The 19,498-nt window shown below is 42.9% G+C and overlaps 2 protein-coding genes across 3 annotated transcripts in view; one reads left to right on the forward strand and one right to left on the reverse strand.

Moving 5' to 3' along the window:
• Window positions 1-4,547, reverse strand: part of SETD4 (SET domain containing 4) — a 47,489-nt gene extending 42,942 nt beyond the window's left edge. The window contains exon 1 of the mRNA XM_034752535.1: window positions 4,464-4,547. The gene's annotated coding sequence lies outside the window, so the exon portion shown is untranslated. The remainder of the gene's footprint in view (window positions 1-4,463) is intronic.
• Window positions 4,548-4,726: 179 nt separating this feature from the next.
• Window positions 4,727-19,498, forward strand: part of DOP1B (DOP1 leucine zipper like protein B) — a 93,612-nt gene continuing 78,840 nt past the window's right edge. For both annotated transcript variants that reach the window (XM_034752580.1, XM_034752588.1), the window contains exons 1-2: window positions 4,727-4,814; window positions 9,411-9,585. In XM_034752580.1, the coding sequence (XP_034608471.1) occupies window positions 9,448-9,585 (138 nt within the window). In that variant the 5' untranslated portion in view covers window positions 4,727-4,814; window positions 9,411-9,447. The remainder of the gene's footprint in view (window positions 4,815-9,410; window positions 9,586-19,498) is intronic.

Below are 19,498 nucleotides of genomic sequence, written 5' to 3' on the forward strand. Positions count from 1 at the left end.
ATATTTGAAGATTGTTATCAGGTTCCCCCAACTTCTATTAGTAAGAGTGTTCGAGCCACAGAGATCTTCTTCAGATCCATCATGACCTGAGAAAGAGCTCTGTGTGGCTTGAAAGCTTGTCTCTCTCACCAACAGAAATTGGTCCAATAAAAGATGTTACCTCACCCACCTTGTCTCTAATATCCTGGGACCAACACAGCTACAACTACCTTGCATATATCAGGTTCCCTCTCAGTCTTCCTTTCTCAAGACTAAACATGCCTGGTGTTTTAACCTTTCTTCATAGGTCAGGATTTCTAAACCTTTTTTTATTTTTATTGCTAGCCTCTGGACTCTCTCCAATTTGTCCATGTCTTTTTAAAAGTGTGGCGCCCTACGTAAACTGGACACAGTACTCCAGCTGAGGCCTCACCAGTCCCAACAGAGCAGAACATTTAACTGCTGTGTCTTAGATATGACACTCCTGTTAATACTCTCCAGAATTATATTAGCCTTTTCCACAACTGCATCACTTTGTTGACTCATTCAATTTCTGATCCACTATAACCGCCAGAACTCGCCGTATTGCTTAGCCAGTTATTCCCCATTCTGTAGTTGTGCATTTGATTTTTCCTTCTTACATGTAGTTTTGTAGTTTAGTGAATTTAATTTTTGTTGATTTCAATTCTTCAATTTATCAAGGTATTTTGAATTCTAATCTGTCCTCCAAAGTGACTGCAACCCCTCCCAGTTTGGTGTCATCTGCAAATTTATTCTTTAGAATCTTATTTGTTTTTACATTTTATCGTTAAGACCATTTGTCCAGAAACTCTTCTATTTAGCTTTATGCAATGCTGTTTCACTCTTTCATCTTAATGATAGATGTGTTATTTGATATCAATCACTTTTCTTTCTCCTTTATTCTAAAATTATACAGTATTTTGTCGATAATTGAAATATGGCATTTTCCCTATTATAACCACAGCAGTAAACGTATTAAATGTCATGAGTGTTTTGGCATTTGCAAGTTGCAGCCAAGGTCAGCAGCAGAAATTTCGCAGTGATACAATCACTAAGGAGCAGCTAGTGAAGCTTATGGAAAACATTTGTGGAAGATACTGTACCAAGAATGGAGTACATGAGAAGGAGTGCTGGCCACATACTGCCTACAGTATGTCTGAAATTGGAATTGTAGTATTGTCCAAGACTTAAGGCAGGATGATGAATGAGAAAAAGACATTTGACAGAACTCTTAATGCTGACTGCCCCAGATGGCTGAAAACTGACTTGGTAGGTCTGAATGCTCCTAAAACTCCAGATGAGGGAGCTCAGAATGCTGTATATTTAGCTGTTTTACCCTCTGAGCCTGATAGGCTCCATGGGCAGTTGATTAGTGAAAAAACAGTTCATATATGGTTACTTTTTGTGTGTCATACGCATGTAAAAGTTAGATTATGAATTGGATTGTGGCCTTGGGTGGGTATGGAAGGGAGGGAGCAAGGAGCTTCTTTACATCCTTTCCCCTTCAAATTGCTCAGGGGCCAGTCACACTGTCAGTGGGGATTGCAAGTTCTATGCTTATTTAGTTCCAATCCCAGCATTAGACTCTCCAAAGGCATTGTGGACCAGAGATATTCCCCTTTGCACCAGCTGGAGGCAGGGCCAGCTCCAGGGTTTTGGCCGCCCCAAGGAGCCAAAATAAATAAATAAATAAACGCCGCGATCGTGATCTGCGGCAGCAATTCGGCAGGAGGTCCTTCGCTCCAAGCGGGAGTGAGAGACCGTCCGCTGAATTGCTGCCGAATAGCTGGACGTGCCGCCCCTCTCTGGAGTGGCCGCCCCAAGCACCTGCTTGCCAGGCTGGTGCCTGGAGCCGGCCCTGGCTGGAGGAGCTGAGTTGTTGTAGGAGAGTGCCTTTTCAAAGTGTGCTTGGACTGCTGGTTCAAATTTTCTCAGGGACTGCAGTTACTGCATGCGTCTTTCTCACCTCCTTCACCCCTACACAGGCCCTGGCTTAAAGCCACAGTGTGGGTTAATGTTTGTAAAGAATTAAGTTTTGGACATGAATGTTGCTATATGAAAGGTAAATATTATTGGAGAATATTGATTTATCTGAATAAACTAGACATTAATAGATTAACACTATAAGATAAGTGATCAAATATTATCAGTGTAACTAGGTGTCCATGAATTGGCTTGATACCAATGTGTATATAAATTTTACATATGATTATTTATTTTTTAAATCATAAATACTGCTTGAGACTTACAATGTTTTATGAACAGGAGTACTTGTGGCACCTTAGAGACTAACAAATTTATTAGAGCATAAGCTTTCGTGGACTACAGCCCACTTCTTCGGATGCATATAGAGTGGAACATATATTGAGGAGATATATATACACACATACAGAGAGCATGAACAGGTGGGAGTTGTCTTACCAACTCTGAGAGGCCAATTAAGTACGAGAAAAAAACTTTTGAAGTGATAATCAAGCTAGCCCAGTACAGACAGTTTGATAAGAAGTGTGAGAATACTTACAAGGGGAAATAGATTCAATGTTTGTAATGGCTCAGCCATTCCCAGTCCTTATTCAATCCTGAGTTGATTGTATCTAGTTTGCACATCAATTCCAGCTCAGCAGTCTCTCGTTGGAGTCTGTTTTTGAAGTTTTTCTGTTGTAAGATAGCCACCCGCAGGTCTGTCATTGAATGGCCAGACAGGTTAAAGTGTTCTCCCACTGGTTTTTGAGTATTATGATTTCTAATGTCAGATTCGTGTCCATTAATTCTTTTGCATAGAGACTGTCCGGTTTGGCCAATGTACATGGAAGAGGGGCATTGCTGGCACATGATGGCATATGTCACATTGGTAGATGTGCAGGTGAACGAGCCCCTGATGGTATGGCTGATGTGATTAGATCCTATGATGATGTCACTTGAATAGATATGTGACAGATTTGGCATCAGGCTTTGTTACAAGGATAGGTTCCTGGGTCAGTGTTTTTGTTCACACTTCTTATCAAACTGTCTGTACTGGGCTAGCTTGATTATCACTTCAAAAGTTTTTTTCTCTTACTTAATTGGCCTCTGAGAGTTGGTAAGACAACTCCCACCTGTTCATGCTCTCTGTATGTGTGTATATATATCTCCTCAATATATGTTCCACTCTATATGCATCCGAAGAAGTGGGCTGTAGCCCACGAAAGCTTATGCTCTAATAAATTTGTTAGTCTCTAAGGTGCCACAAGTACTCCTGTTCTTTTTGCAGATATGGACTAACTCGGCTGCTACTCTGAAACAATGTTTTATGTAAGATTTATCTGAAATTGTTTGGATTAACTTCTACCAAAATGTACAGAAGGGAAGTACAAAATGTGCATATGAATGAAATAAAATTAAGTGGCAAAGCTGATGTAGTGAGTTACTTGGGAGTTCAGTTCCCTGGCCATTGTTGTGCTGGCACTCTCTCATGTAGAGACCTTGTAGGGATGTGGCAGTTGAAAGGTTGGGGCATGCTGGAACAGGAGGTGATGTGGAGCCATAAAGAGTTGTTGCAATGCAAACAGCGCCGGCTTACCAGCAGAGTAACTGGGGTGGCACATGCTAAGGGGCAGCATTCCGTCCATTCTTGGGGCGGCAGACTCCGGGCATTTTTTTTTTTTTTGCACTTCGGCAGTTCAGGCGGCGGCAGTCCGAGCGTTTTGGGGGTTTTTTTGCTTGGGGCAGCAAAAATGAGCCACCAATTTTTCCCCGTGGGTGCTCCAACTCCGGAGCACCCACGGAGTTGGTGCCTATGCTAACAAGGCCAATTAAATCAGCGTGGATGTGGCCCATTCCCAACAGTTGACAAGAAGGTGTGAGTATCTCTCTGTTGATATTCACCCCTTCTTGTCAACTGTTGGGAATAGGCCTCACCCACCCTGATTGAATTGGCCTCATTAGCACTAACCCCCCACTTGATAAGGCAACTCCTGTGAGCTGAGGGGTGAAAACATTATATACCTGCCTACTGTATTTTTTACTCCATGCATCTGATGAAGTGGGTTATAGTCCATGAAAGCTTATGCCCAAATACATTTGTTAGACTCTAAGGTATCACAAGGACTCGTTGTTGTGTTTGCTGATACAGACTAACATAGCTACCCCTCTGAAACCTGAATCCCCAACTATCGCTGTTTCAATGGGCTGATTATGTCACTGCTGATCATTTCAGCAGGCGGCGTTGCTGTTGCTTATGTTACAGGAACAAGCCACTCTGCAAAGGTGGCCTTGGCACCTGCTCCGCAACATGCACTACCCACCACAGAGCGAGCTGGAGTGTGGGATCGGCGCTGGGACCGGGATGAATGGGCGCTACCCCCAGCAGCGTCCCGAGGGGTGGCCCCGGCTTTTTGTGCAGCGGCAGTAGCGGGGCGCTTCCCCTCCTTCGCCGGCAGGTGGCGGCAAACACACAGCCGTGGCTACCGGAATGTACCACTTACCCAGGCCCTACGGGGGGGTATACTTTCCAATGTAATCATGATGAATCCGGGCAGCTCCACATCCCTGACAGCGAGGATGGAGGGATAGGGAAGGTGGACCGGACTTCCTCGTTTCCGGCGGCTGAGGCTCCCCCCTTCCCAGTCCGGAGTGGTATTTCCCGAGCTGGCCGCAGCGGAGCTTCCCGGGCTGGGCAGGGAGGCGGGTCCCCGGGCGCGGGAGCGAGACCCCGCCCCGCCAGGTTACCATAGAAACTGAGGGACTGCCCCCCCTCTGGCCCCGCCCCGAGCAGAGACACGTCGTAGGGAAGCGGCAGCAGCGTCCGTGTCCGGCCGGAGCCGCCGCCTCGCCAGGTGGGTTCTTGGGGCCCCTGCGTCGCGCCGCCTCCCTCCCCCCCGCTGCTGCCCAGCCGTGCGGGAGCCGCTTCCTCCCGCCGCCCCCCGCCAGCCCCGGCCGGGACCCGCGGGGTGTGCCCCCCTCCGGCCCTGCCAGCCAGTGCGGGGTGTCCGGGGGGAGTGTGAGAGGGTGTGTGCGCGCGCATAGGGGTCTCGTGTGTACAGGGGAGTGTGTGTGTCTGGGGCATCTCGGTGTGTGAGTGGGGGGAGGTGTCTGTGTGTATAATAGATGTGTGTGTGCAGCCCCATGCTCTGGGTCTCTGGATGCCGCCAGAACGGGCTGGATCATTCAGTAGTTGCCCTGCTCTGTTCATTCTCTCTGAAGCACCTGGCACTGGGCACTGTCGTAAGACAGGCTATTGGGCTAGATGGACCATTGGTTTGACCCAGTATGGCTAGTCTTGTGTGTGTAAACCTGTGTATGAGAGGCAGGGGATCTCTGTGTGTGTCTGGGAGGAAGGATGTATGTATGTGGGTGCGTATTCTAGTGCAGAAGTGCAGACTGTTGAGATGCGGCAGCTCACACCCTTCCCTCCCTGCAGCATCAGCAGGCTGTTGTAACAGCTGTGGTCTTTGCCATAGTACTTGGCTGTCAAATGTTGTGGGGGAGGGCTGTGGGGGCCCAGTTTGCTGCATAGGTGCTGCAGGGTCTCCTCCTTCCATGGTACCCTCTGGATCTGGGTGAACTTCTGCCCAAACTACGGTGTCCAGATTGGCACTGGGGAAAATGGAGCCCCTGACTCCTGGTGAGCAAAACTGCCCTGCAGTCTGCACAGTGATGTGTGGTTGGAACTTTACACATACACTGTGTTGTCATTATTAATAGGAGACATGGAAAGAGAACAGAGAAACTTAAACCAAGTTGTGATGTGTTTGATTGATAAACAAGAATGTTTTTGTCCAAACTTCTATCTATAGGCATAAGCCACAAATATTAAAGGTACACCTTAGGTTAAAAGTAATATTTTAAAACAAAACATATTTTCTTGTCTCTTTTTCATCTGAGATAGATAAAAATGGGAGGAAATGTCTAAATTACTTTACATAATTTATTAAGTCTATGTACTTTTTAATTTATCTTATCTTTAACAATGAAAATAGCCTGGTCAATTTCACTTCAATTCATCAGTGCTGGGATGTTTTAAAAGCAAGCCTTTGTCATTTAAAGAAATCATAGAGAATTCCATTCATAATATGATTACACTAAAAAAAGTTTTAAAAAAGAGCAATACAATGAGGTGGCAAGAGATTAAAGCAAAAGAATAGAGAATTCAAAAGGAACTAAAGCCTTTACTCCAGTTTATTGGGTTCTAAGGTAAGCTTATTCTGGAAGTAGTAAATGATTCAAAACCTGGATCGTTCAATATTTTTTCAACAATAGTCTTATAATGAAACAGTTGGATGGATATGTCTGGTACAAAAAAGCACAAAAAATGTCAGTTAAGGTGTTACTTCAATAGTGAGCACATCAATATAGTAATAAACACTACATCCTATTGTGCCTACAGATTGAAGTATAATCCTAAACTTTGTCACATTAATCTTTAATGTTTTAAAGTAGGATTTATAGAGTAAATTTTAATGTATTAGTTTACAAATTAAAATGGGGCTTTCTAGCAATGGAATGTGGGCTTCAGGGTCACCGATAAAAAGTATTATTTAATTACTTGTTGCTTTCTGTATTTATACAAGAAAATATTCTATCTTACCTTCATTAAAATATTATTTTGCAGTTATTAAAATTGAATGTAAATTTGTTGACATTTAGCTACACAGCCCCACTTGACTTCAGAAATACCTAGATGACTAAAAACATAAAAACGGCTATGCTGGGTCAGACCAAAGGTCCATGTAGCCCAGTATCCTGTCTTATGACAGTGGCCAATGCCAGGTGTCCCAGAAGGAATGAACAGAACAGGTAATCATCAAGTGATCCATCCTCTGTTGCTGATTCCCAGCTTCTGACAAACAGAGGCTAGGGACATCATCCCTGCCCATCCTGACTAATAGCCATTGATGGACCTCTACTCCATGAAGTTATCTAGTTATAATAGGGTTCAAAAAAGAGCCTTGGCCTTCACAACATCCTCTGGCAAAGAGTTCCACAGATTGACTGTGTATTGTGTGAAGAAATACTTCCTTTTGTTTTTGTTTTAAACCTGCTGCCCATTAATTTCATTTGGTGACCCCTAGTTCTTGTGTGAGGAGTCACTGTAGCATTTCAGTGTAAACACTAGCTACACTTATGGGAGGAATCCACCTCCCTGCTGTATACATGGAGACTTAGATTGGCTTAAATATGCTGTTCAGAGGTTTGGATTTTTCACACTCCTGAGCGACAGTTTTGCTGACCTAATTTTCTAGTATAGACCAGGCCCAAGTGTCATAGTCATAGAATTTAAGGCCAGACGGGACTACCAGATCATCTAGTCGGACCTCTTGTATATCACAGGCTACAAACACAACCCAGCAACTGAAATTAGACCAAGGTATTACAACTCTCAGACTAAACTGTTATGTGCCATAGGCAAAGGATAGGAGGGACCAAGTTGCACCAATGCCCATGGCCCCTGCAGTGGCAGGGACTTGATTAAGTGAGATATACCCAGATGAATCTAGCAAGCAACCCACACACCTTATGCTCTAGAGGAAGGTGGAAAAACCCTTAAGGCACTACTAATCTGACCTGGGGAGAATTCCTTCCTAACCCCACATATGGTGGGCGATCAGTTGGACTCTGAGCATGTGGGCAGGAACCAGCCAACCAAGCACCTGAGAGAACGAATACTCTGTAACTCCTCAGAGTACCAACTTCCCGCATCCAGTGTCCTGTCTCCAGCTGGCCATCTCTGATGCTTTGGAGGAAGGAGACCAAAAAACAGAATATGTTGAGGTGGAGTAGAGGGAAATTCCTTCCTGACCTCTGTAGGTGACTGGTTGAAGCCTTGAAGCATGAGATTTTTTTTTAGGAACATCTGACTTGATTCAGAAGAGACACTCAGGACTGCTGAGCCCTGTCATCCCCCTCTTCTCCCCCCCCCCCACTATTATCACAAGCAACCCTATCATACAAGCCCACTCACAAATTTCTCCAGTCATAAAGTACCACTCCTGAATAGATAGATTTGAAACAGCGTATGTCAGAGATCACTAGGGAACTTTTAAGGTGGAAGAGCAGGGTCCACATGGAGAACTAGTACACCGCATGCTGTAGATTTACATCCCAGCTTGTTGTGCAGTAAGTGTATGTCTAGATATAACCTGGATGGATGGCAGATAATTTTGCTTTTTAATTTCTTAACCAATAGTGAGGTAGTAACCACATCTTTATTCCTGTTTTCATGCAAGCTAGTTAATTCAACATAAAATCCTAGAGAAAACCAGGTAGTTTGTAGTTTTCATATGTGTTAACAAGTTGGGTTAAAGCTCAACCGGCTAACATGTGAAAATTACAGATTGCCTGGTCTTCTCTATCACCAGTTAAGGACAGACCTTTTTTGTAGTGAAGACGAGGCCTAATCTATTCACTGCAGAGAAACTTCATTAACTCAGAGCTAATATTGGCTGGCGGTGCCATATACCTTTCCAGAATGTTGAATGCACTTGTACTTAAAGCTCTGAAAACCAGGAAACACTGTTTCACGCTGGTGGAGGGGAAAGGCTTTATCTTTGATGGAGGGAAGAATAGAACTTGTCCCTTAACTACCAACATTTTAAAGAATAAGTTGATTAGAATTGTTTTCAGATACAGACTTACTTTAATGACTAAAATAGGAGCCTGTCACTGAACATTTTTTAGTGAGTTTGTCAGTATTGCCAATCCCAGCTCTTTGAAATGTGAGTCAGGAGCCCCAGAACTATGAGATGGGTCTAAAAATAATGAGATTCTAAAAAAATACCTTTTACATTCTTTCAACTTACTTCTGGTTTTTGAGCCTTTGGTATGCACTCAGGTAATGTTTTAAGGCTTTGTTCTACAACCATGAAGACTCAACTTTTTTTTAAAAAGTGAGAACTGATATTCTCACATTTGCACAACTCCAGGAGCTGGGATTTTAAGAGAAACACAAAATATTGTGAGACTTGAAATAAAATCATGAGAATTGGCACATAGTTAAAAATTCACACTAAAGCATGATTTTCTACTTTCTATTGCTGCGGGTAATGCCATCGATAACTATAACTAAAAAAGCAGGAAAAATATCTTCCTCTCCCTCCCTTATTCCTCCCCAGTTTATTTACTTTGTGTATAATGAGTTCTTCTGTGTAGTTACTCTCTCCTACTGTTACTGTATAAAAGATGCACTCAGACATAGGAGAGAGCATTTCTAAAAATAGGAAACTGTGACTGAAAAAACACAAATGCTGGCAATGGGAAATTGGTGTCATGCCTTAAATTACTTTGAACTCAGTTTTTTAAATTAAATAAATTGTTTACAGTTCCCTTTCAAACATGTCTGCATACTTACTACACCCTTGCAATCTTTTCAGGTGTAGGCTTTGTCAATATTTAATTCTTGGTTAATTTTTCATAACTGTGTATATTCATTTTAGTTTGCCAGGCAGTTTTGGCTTGCTATGAGGACCTAAGATGGATCCAGAAGAGCAGGAGCTGTTCAGGGACTACAGATACAGAAATTATTCTTCAGTGATTGAAAAAGCTTTGAGGAACTTTGAATCTTCAAGCGAATGGGCAGATCTCATATCTTCACTTGGCAAACTCAATAAGGTATTATATCTTGGAAGTGGTGTTTGGTTTGGTTTGGTTTGGTTTGGTTTTTATTTGGGTTACCCTGTGTTGATTGCTTTGAGACTAGGACATCTAAAGATCTCGTTAATGTGTCAAAGCCCAGAAAACAACTTGGGGAGCAATTATAGGTTGACTAAATCGTGAGAAGTTTGTTTTTAAAAAAACAAAAACCCCAAGGGCTTTTACAGTTAATGCAGCTATTACTCCTGGGGGAATTCTGTGCCACTGCGTGCGCAGAATTCATGTCCATTGCAGAAATGACTTTCTGACAGGGAAGCAAAAGGAAGCTGCAAGAATAGTTGTGTGCCCCTCCCCAGCAGCAGGGCATGTCATTTTGGGTGCCCAGAACAGCCAGCGGAGAGGTAAATTGCATGGTTGGTGAAGCCCTGACTGGGGCCAGTTAGACCCATCCGCCCAACCCCTGTGCATCCAGACACACACACCGCGCCTCACTTGGAGCCCTCCTGCACCCGGAGCCCCAGGCTCCTGGCCCTCCCCAGCCACATCTGGGGCTCCTGTCCTGCACTGAGCTCAGCTGATAATTCTGGCTGGGCTGGGGGTGGGCGAGGAATTCTGGTCCTGGCCATTCCATGCAGGGGAAGTGGTCAGACCCACCCCCAGAAACCTCTCCTGGGTCCGCAACCCTCGCCCCTTGCTTTCTGCCCCCATTGCTCCTCGGCCATGGGGGAGGAGAGGTCACTGTATGGGGAGCTGCTCCCTTGTCTGCCCAAGTCCTATGCATCTTAACACTCCTGCATCCGAACCCCCACGCCACCGAGCCCCACCTTCTCCACACCCGGCCCTCCCTGCCGAGCCCCATCCCCCTGCACCCACACCACCCCCTGCTGAGTTCCCCACAACCCCTACAGTGACGAGCTCCAGCCCCAGCTGCTTGGACCCCAACCAGGTGCACTTGGACCCCCACCTCACCAAGCCCCACTCCCTGAGCACCTGGACCCCCCACTGAGCTCCCCAACGAGCCCTATCCCTCCTACACCCAGACTCACCCTGCTGAGCCCTAACCCCCAACGAGCTCTGTGCATCCAGATTGCACCCGAACTCCCAATTGAGCTGCCTGCACCCAGATTGCCCCACACGGAACCCTCTCATCCCACACGAAGCCCCTCAATGCTTGGATCCAGCAAGGCTGAACCTGCCTTCCCACATCTGGTGTGCCTGGTATGGAGGGGCAGGACCTCGGCATGTTTCTGGGGCAGGCCTGGCCCTTGCGGTGTGTCAGGTTTGGGTGCAGCCTCACCACCAAGTCAGTGTCCTGGGAGGAGATTGCAGAGTGATCTCCAACCTTCATGCAGCCAGTGGCCTGTGCTCCGCATTGCCATGCTGGAGCCTCCACGTTTATTTATTGATAAATAAAATTTGCAGACTTTTTTTAAAATATTGTGTGCAGAATTTTTAATTTTTTGGTGCAGAATTCCTTCAGGAGTAAACTATTTTAATAATTTCTATATACACAGGAGGAAGAAGATTATCTGTATATATAGGAGGAGAAAATGAGAAATCTGTTTATATCATTGCAAAGGTTACAGTTAAAGCAGGGGAAGCAGGTGTGGAAACTGCAGATCTCCAAGTTCAGATGTGTCCGCAAAAGCCCCTAATGTTGATGCAGTTATACTAGCAAAACTGCACGTTTACCAGTAACCTGCTTTGGCTACATTGTGTAAACCTTACTAACAGATCTCCACAGCTGTGCAAAAAGTGGAGTTAGTAGGTTTACTGACTACCTGCAGTGTGTGCTATCTTCAGAAGAGAGAAGTTGGATGGTGCTACCTGGGCTGCATGAGTTATCGGTTATACCCTCGCAGCCTCAGCAAACCTTCATCATTTTTTGGACTGATAGGCTAGTCCCTGCTGTGAGAGAGAGGTTGAGGGATGTGAGGGGAACTTGGGATCTTATAGGCATCATGACAGGTGGGTCTTCAGAAGGAACTCAAATGTGAAAAGAATTGGGGGCTTTGCTATGAGCTCAGGGAGATCCTTCCTACATAACCGGTAGCATGACTGATGGCAAGGAGATGTTTGGGAGAAGCATCAGAGTTAATATCCCAACTTTTTAATCTTCTCTTATTTCATGTAGTTATCAATGTTCTTATATTTTGATTTATAAATTGATTTAGATTCTACTAAGCTCTTGGCTTCACTGAATTTTTGCAGTAGTGAATTCAACAAAATAATTTGGGGGGGTTGTATAAACTTTTTGCCATTCAACTTCATTGGAATCTCCACTTCTTCTTGTATTAAGAAGGTAAGCTGGTTCTTGTAGGGATGAGGGGGGTAAAGGGGAGAAGAAGATGATCTCCAGTAAGTCTCCTCCAACTTCGTGGCTGTGGTGAAGCAAGGGGAGAAAAGAGGTCTATGCAGCTCTATCACTCTTCTCCACTGCCTGCTGTTTTTTTGTGCTTCTCCTCTGTGAATATCTCCAGTGTCTCGCTTTGCTACTGCTTACAGTCTTACCAAGCAGTAGCAGCATGAAGCTGATGTGGTTCTTTGCAATTTCATTGTTGCCCCCAGGGTTCTGAATAGCAGCAGTGAAGCCTACTAGACTTCTGTTAATTTTAATCTGTTGCTGCTTCACAAAATTTGAGCAGCAGTGGTACTAGAGTAGTCTGCAGACTGAGAAATACAGCCCTACCACATTTAATGTTCTTAATACACTTGTTGCAACCATAAGGATTAGAGATCAATGTGACAGATACTGCAACCACATGCAGTATTTTTGGGCGCCCTGTTGTATTTTATGTTTTAATGCGTGAACATGAAATAGCCATTATATTGAGATGGGCTAGACAGTATTAGCTGTAGAATATTCATAGCCCTTGGTATCAGTGTGAGTGATATGTATTTGTGTGTTTTAAGGGAAAGGAGGTGCTTTGAAGCTTGGCCTTCTGGGGAGTCATGGGAAGGACTAGTTTTACTAGTTTTCAGGAGGCTGGGGGACAAAGCAAGATTATTTTTTTTATAAAAAGCCGACTTTAAACAGACACTTTGATTTAACAAATGGACAAGACTTTGTGTCCAAGAGGTGAGACTTCAACCCTTGCTGAAGGGTTAAAAGTAGGTTGAGCAGATAGAAAGTGTGAAAGATCAGGATGGGGTAATAGGCGCCTATATAAAAAAAGCTCCAAATATTGGGACTGTCCCTATAAAATCGGGACATCTGGTCACCCTAGTTAGAAGGGATGTTGTTCTACCAGACGCCCCAAGTGAAAGATGGGCGATTCCTGGTGTGTTTAGTGAGCATTAAAATCTTTTTATTGTTTGTTTTTTCTCTGTGATGCTTTTGCCCTAAGACTAAAAGTGCTTGCTTAGAAAGAGCTGTTCAGATTACTGGTAAATCATACCTTTCATAGCCCTTGGAAAGAAAGCTCAGCCTAGATGCTGGCCTTAAGGCAGACTGGGTTGCTGTGGATATCAGAGTATGTCAGGCAGCTGTGCAGCCTTAAAATCCCCTGTCAGAAAGGAGTAGGACAGAGACAGGTGACAGCTGGAGGTCTGAGACCTACCTAGGTGATCCTGGAGGAGCAGTATAGGTGCAGTTGCCCTGAAACTGTGACAATCCATTTTTTATAATGAAAGCTTAAAGTCTGCAGGAATTGGTGATTTATGACCCCATGATTGCCAGGGAAGACTTTCCATTTGTCACTTACAAGAGGATTTTTTCAAGCACTACTGTAGAAAATAATTTACTATGTTTATAAAAGGTCTATTCCAAATACATGGAAGTGGACTGTGTTAATTACCAAAAATTAAATATTGACACATTCATCAGTGTTTTAAAGACTTGAAATGTTTTTCATAATTTTCCCATGAAACATAAGCAATTATAGATAAGTCTCCATATTTCTCTTTAGCATGAAAATGGGATCTTTGTTGGTTAGAATTTCATGTGTTCTTTCTCCTTATGAATCACTTGAAGACATAATCCTTGATGTAAGTGCATTTCCTGGGATTTAAACAGCTTTACATCTATTTCCTATACTGTGGATGCACAGTACGACCAGATAAATCCTGTATCCTTATTTCCTTAATCTATCTTTGTCAGGTTTGTAATTTCTAGTGCTCATGGCCTGTATAATCGAAATATACAAGGTCTTGTGGAAAGAGATTATTTCACAGCAGTGATTTTGACAAACTGTTCATGAGGCTCTTATACCTTTTTAGTCCACTATGTATTTTTAAAAATACGGTTATTCTTTTCTCATTCCTATTCTTGAGTAGTGTTTTTACCAGCATTTTTATTGTCTATACACACGTGCGTGTTAACTGCTAGGAAAATATTGTTTTGTTGCTAACTAACAAAATGAATGCCAGTATTTAGAATGTTCAGTACAGATTGCAGTGTACAGGATTTGGTAATCCTTTTTTTAAATAGTCCTGGTGCCAAAATGTAATTATGCTATTGCAGGTTTTGCCTTTGTGTGCTAACAGAATGGGGTGAGGTTCTGTAAAGTTACTGCTGATAGCTTGCCTCTAACAGCAGTTTCTGACTGAAACTAGTGCTGGTACATTATGTGTAGACTCATCCATAATGTTAGTGCTTTTAACATACATGCTTGTAGCCAAAATATCTTTAATTAAATTTATCTAAAATTTTATTATGCAGAATTAGGGTTGCCCAGTGCTAGCTTGTGCCCTTCAAAAATGTCAAGTTCAGCAAAATTCAGACATCTGAAAACCAGGAAATTCGAGGTATTTTACAAGGTAAAATATCCATCCAATCTTACCTCTGCCCCTTGGAGCTGGCAAGAGCCACTGGGAACTATCTGTGTGCGTTCCAGCTGCAGTCACCATGTTAGGTGTAGCTGTGCTGGTTGGTAGCGATATGTTTGTGATATGAGGAGATCTGGGGTCTAGTTTGAGGAGCATCACAGAGCTGTGATCGAGATGATGTGAGGAGATCTGGGTCTGAATCCTCCCTCACATGTGTGATCAAAGGAAAGAGGTGCATATGTACCTTGAGGTTTCAGTCTGGCATCATTTCAATATGGAATTGTGTAGGCTGTGTCAGGAGAAGGGCACTGGGATGATCTTGCTATGGGTATTGACAGTATTAATGGGATATGAGAGCAGTCTGTGGATTTAATGATAGGTAGGGAAAAGCATAGGTTTAGGTGGTATCCTGTGTGCATGTGTGAAGAGGGTTATAAATTGTTAAATTTAACTAATGTGGTATTCTGTCAGGGGAGTAGGCACTTAGGGCAGGTGCGGAGATCAGCTGTCCATTACAGTAAAAAGTGTGTGTGTGTGATGGGTATTTTGGGACATCTCTCAGAGAGGGCATAGTTAAGGTTACGTGGGTGTTTTCTTTAAATCTGTATTTCCTGGTTTTCAGAAGTTTGAGTTTTGATGAACTTATGGTTTTAAAAGGCCACGAACGATCAGCAAAGGCAACCTTAACTGTGTTTTAATGAAGCTTTTTGCAGTTTAGTTTCTTAGGGTGTTTCTCTTTCGCTTAAAAACAAACAAACAAAAAAAACCCACATATACACCTCTACCCCGATATAACGTGACCTGATATAACACGAATTCGGATATAACGTGGTAAAGCAGCACTCCGGGGAGGGGGGGCGGGGCTGCGCACTCCAGCGGATCAAAGCAAGTTCAATATAATGTGGTTTCACCTATAATGTGATTATGTTCTCCAAAAAATTAAACAAAAACAAAACCCCCACAACTCTGATGGAGATGGATTTTTAGCAATATGTCTTCTGACCTTTTCCAGATTTCTGCACAAGGTGGGACTCAGGCTCATACTGGCTCATAAGTCAAATTCAAAGGACTACTGGTTATTCTCTTAAGCCATCCAAGCCTCTTAAAACTTCCAAGGCTAAAAATCCTGTTAACTCTTCTGTCCACACATGCTCATTCGTTTGGTGCAACACCAAGAACTTCAGAGGCTGATGATCCAAACAAAAGAGTTTTTAGCTGGATTCTGTACAAGCATAAAAAGAGAGAATCCCTGTGCTAAATGGCTTATGGTTGTGGAATTTGCCAAACTGTTCTCGCTGTTTCTTATCCACCCTGCTCTTTGATTCAATAGCTTTTGATAGATCCATTGGGAAAACCGATTATGGCTCTGACTGACCAGACTACCAGTGAGTGCAGTTGGTAAGCAGAAGCTTCACAGGGGAGGTAGATGATGGTGATTGTTGTTCATGTGCACATTTCTGCATGTGAGCTGACAGCAGCAGAGAATTTGGCTAGCATTTTCCCCCCCATCCACCCTACGGCAATGGTGCTTTCTCTGTCCTGGTAAAGAATATTGGAACAATAACAGAACCTAGAACGTTTGTGAGCTCCATGACTAATACCTCTACCAATTGTGCAATGCTAGGGTGACCTCAGATTTAGAATGTGCTACCATGCATAAAGCTGAATAAGTTTGGAAGGGAGGGGAATTGTTGTGGCCACTGGTGATATTTTTACCTGAGCCGTGGGGGGGCAGAAAGGCTGGCATAAAATGAGGCAAAATGTCAGAGAGACAGAAGGTGCAAACGTCAAAACAAGATCCTCTTCCGTGGCCTTGCAGGATCCCCTCCCACAAGCCTTTCAGTTACTAATGTCACCGGAAAGGGACAGGAAGTGGCAGAGCTTATACACCATGCTTCCATGCTGCCCTCCATTTATTTTCTTGCAGGCGTAAACTGACTGCAGGCATAAATCTACCACCATCCCTGGTTGGATATAATCTTTTCAATATGGAACCATAGGCAAAGTCATCTTTCTGACTTGCTCCCCAGCAGGTATAAGTTTTTCAGTGCCAGAACAGTGCTTACCTCTTCCTGGTCACAACGTACACATTTAAGTTCTGCCATCAGAACAAGTTAGGTTTGCAGTGTTTGTGAGCTACTCCAACTAAACTGACAAAGGTTAAACCTACAGAAAATCATCTTGCACTGATTGCACTCAGATCACAGTGATGGCTAGACTTTTAAGCATTTAGTTTGAAGATTCCATATTTCACCGTTTTTTAAAATGGTTTCTAAAGAGAAGAAATTCCAAAACACACAATCGTATGTATTTTATAGTTCAAGAAATAATATCAATACTGTAATACAAGAATTTCTAATTTAATGAGTTTTGAAGCAAGTTTAAAAAAAGTTGGAGGTGGGAAGAATCAGTTTTCCTGGAAAGAGATTTCTGAAAGCCCCAAATATGAAGGTACTGGGACTGGTTGTAAATACGTACTCTGAGAACATTGTAGTAAATAGTGCCATCCTGAACTCTGTAAAAAGGATCTTGTAGAGACTGTTTAGGCTATACTCCTGGCTCCTATGAGAGCCTCATGAGGAGGCTGTGATGAGCAAGCCCACTTTCTTCAAGTTATAGCAATATTATGGAACACTCTGGGAGATGAGGGAATCATAGACAAAGACATAAATAGCTTGAAGATGAGATTAATTCTATATAGGAAGCATTCCACTGTTGCTTTTGTCACAGCTCAGGGCAGCAGCACCTGTTTTCCCCCTAGTGGTCCAGTAAGGACACCCACTCTCAGTCCCCTGCATTTGTTGTAGTGTTCTCTGCAAAAGACAGTCTGCCTAAGCAGGTCCCTTCAGAGACTGTTAACTGTGTGATTGCCACAGTTATAAGTTACCACAATATTCTTTCGAAGCAAGCATAATTTTATTCTTAAGGTAAATGCAATACACAGAAAACATTTAAAATAATAAAAGAACCTACACGCATGCTAATAAGCTTACTAGTGATCACCCTAACTCTAGCATGGGCTCTGGCAGGAGCAGTCCTTCAGAACCCCACCCAGAGGTTTTCTTGTGGTTTCAGGTTCATCACCGCTTCAGCTCAGAACAAGAATCCAGTCTTATGCGGCCTCGGTAGGACAAAGTCCTTCCAACCCTTCCCTAAGGATTGGGGCCCTCTGGGGACTAGTCTGACCACTTGCTGAATCAGAACAAAAACCCGGAGTCAGTTTAAACTCAGATTATTTATCCCAATTGCCTTCCTTTGTCAGTTAATCTCTGAGACTCCAATTTGATGCTTTGAAAGGTAGTCCAGCCAGACAATGGGTCCCCTCCCCAGGGTGAAGGTTCAAAGGGCTGGTAACCGGAGGCATTCCATTAGCATACCCCACCTCTCTAAAGAAGTTGCCTACAATCCCACAATAACAGAGACAATTGCATTTTTAATACAATTAAGTTAAATGATACAATGATGTTAAATTTAATTTAGTAAGGTTTGTCCAGGATAATACAGGACCTTGTCATAGCTATCAAACTTTATCGCTGAGGCTCCAGTCCTCTATTGTCTTTAATTCAACCTGCTAACTCACATGAAAACTACAAACTTTGCCTTATGCTCGCCAGGATTTTAACTCTAGTTAAGAACACATCCCCTCCAGTGAAGAAAAGGCTTAAGAAAACTCGGAACAGTCAGATTTTTCCTTTTAATCAGATCATGAAACATGGTTTATTGAAATAGAACATCAGTACTAAAAGTACATAAATGCAGTGGCCAGGGCTATGTAATGTTAGCTTTAGGTGTTTGTTCTGCACAGCAATAGCAAGTAAACAGCTCATGGAATTGTTTTTAAACTCCTGTTTCTTGTTTTCTTTTTCCCCACCACTATCTGTGAAAATCATAGAAACTCTTGTCCTCTATTTTTATAGCAAATGTCTTTAGCGCTTGTTTTCTCAAACCATGTGTGCACTACAGGTGCTACAGCAGCACAGCTGCAGCACCGCTGTAGTCACTTCCTACATCGACGGAAAGGGTTTTTCTATCGATTGTAGATAATCCACCTCCCCAAGAACTATTCCATCGACTTACCCATGTCAGCACCAGGGGTTAGGTGGCTTAACTGTGGCACTCTGTGTGACTTTTTCACACCCCTGAGCACCATAACTATGTTGATGTAACTTTTTAAGGGTAGACTGGGCCTTAATGACAGTTGATGAATCATAACTTCTTCAGGTTTTTAATTTATTGCCATTGTCTCAAACAAGTACGTTGTTAATTCTTAATTAGAGCTAATGCTATAAATTAAAAAGTGTGTTCTGTATTATAACCAGTATCCTGGTGATATAAACACATCTCCTACTTGGTTCTTATATTTCAGCAGAAGTTGGTCAGACTGACCTGTGGTGCTATTGTTTAACAATAGCACGCTTTATCTCATTGTTCAGTACTGTACATGACCATTATTTGTCCTTCAGAAAAAACATTCTGTTTTGAAGTCCTAGGGAATAAGAACTTTTTACGTAGATGACCTTCACCTATCGGCTACAAAGGGAAGATGTTGATATGGTGGTAATTTGCTTCCAAAAACCAATTTACTTCGCTAATATACTGTTTGGCTTCTTAAATGCAAACTGTTGTCCAAATTAAATGTATTAAATAAGTGTCTAAATTTATGCATTACTGAAAACTATTTTATATTTACTTGTTGAAGTAAAGAGAGCCCTGAACACTAATAAAGTATATATTTTTATCTGGGCTGATTTTGCATTCGTAACACTGATGGGGAGGCACATAGTTGTGTGTGTTGCATTACAGAAAGAATATTGGAGTCTTTTGCATCTCTCCCTATTCTTCAATTTAAATATTCTCATGGGTTTATAGTGCTGGGCAGGTTAAGAAAATGAGGTTAGATGTAATTAATAGGACCTGATTGAGATGTATAAAATCTGAGGTAGAGAACGAGCTGCTGCCGTAAAATCATTTGAGATCTCATACCATCAGGCTTAAAAACAGGAAAGTTTCAGTCCTTTCCCTCTGCTTTGTTGGTCATTAAAAAGGAGTTTTGTTCATTGCTGCTGTGTGATGTATAAATATTGGGAATATCATCTTGTCTTGGAGGACAAAAGAACAGGAGTGGGAGTCCTCTAAGCTCTTAATCGAAAGATTGGGATGATGA

Source organism: Trachemys scripta, chromosome 1 (genome assembly GCF_013100865.1).
Source record: "Trachemys scripta elegans isolate TJP31775 chromosome 1, CAS_Tse_1.0, whole genome shotgun sequence".
Lineage (NCBI taxonomy): Eukaryota > Metazoa > Chordata > Testudines > Emydidae > Trachemys > Trachemys scripta.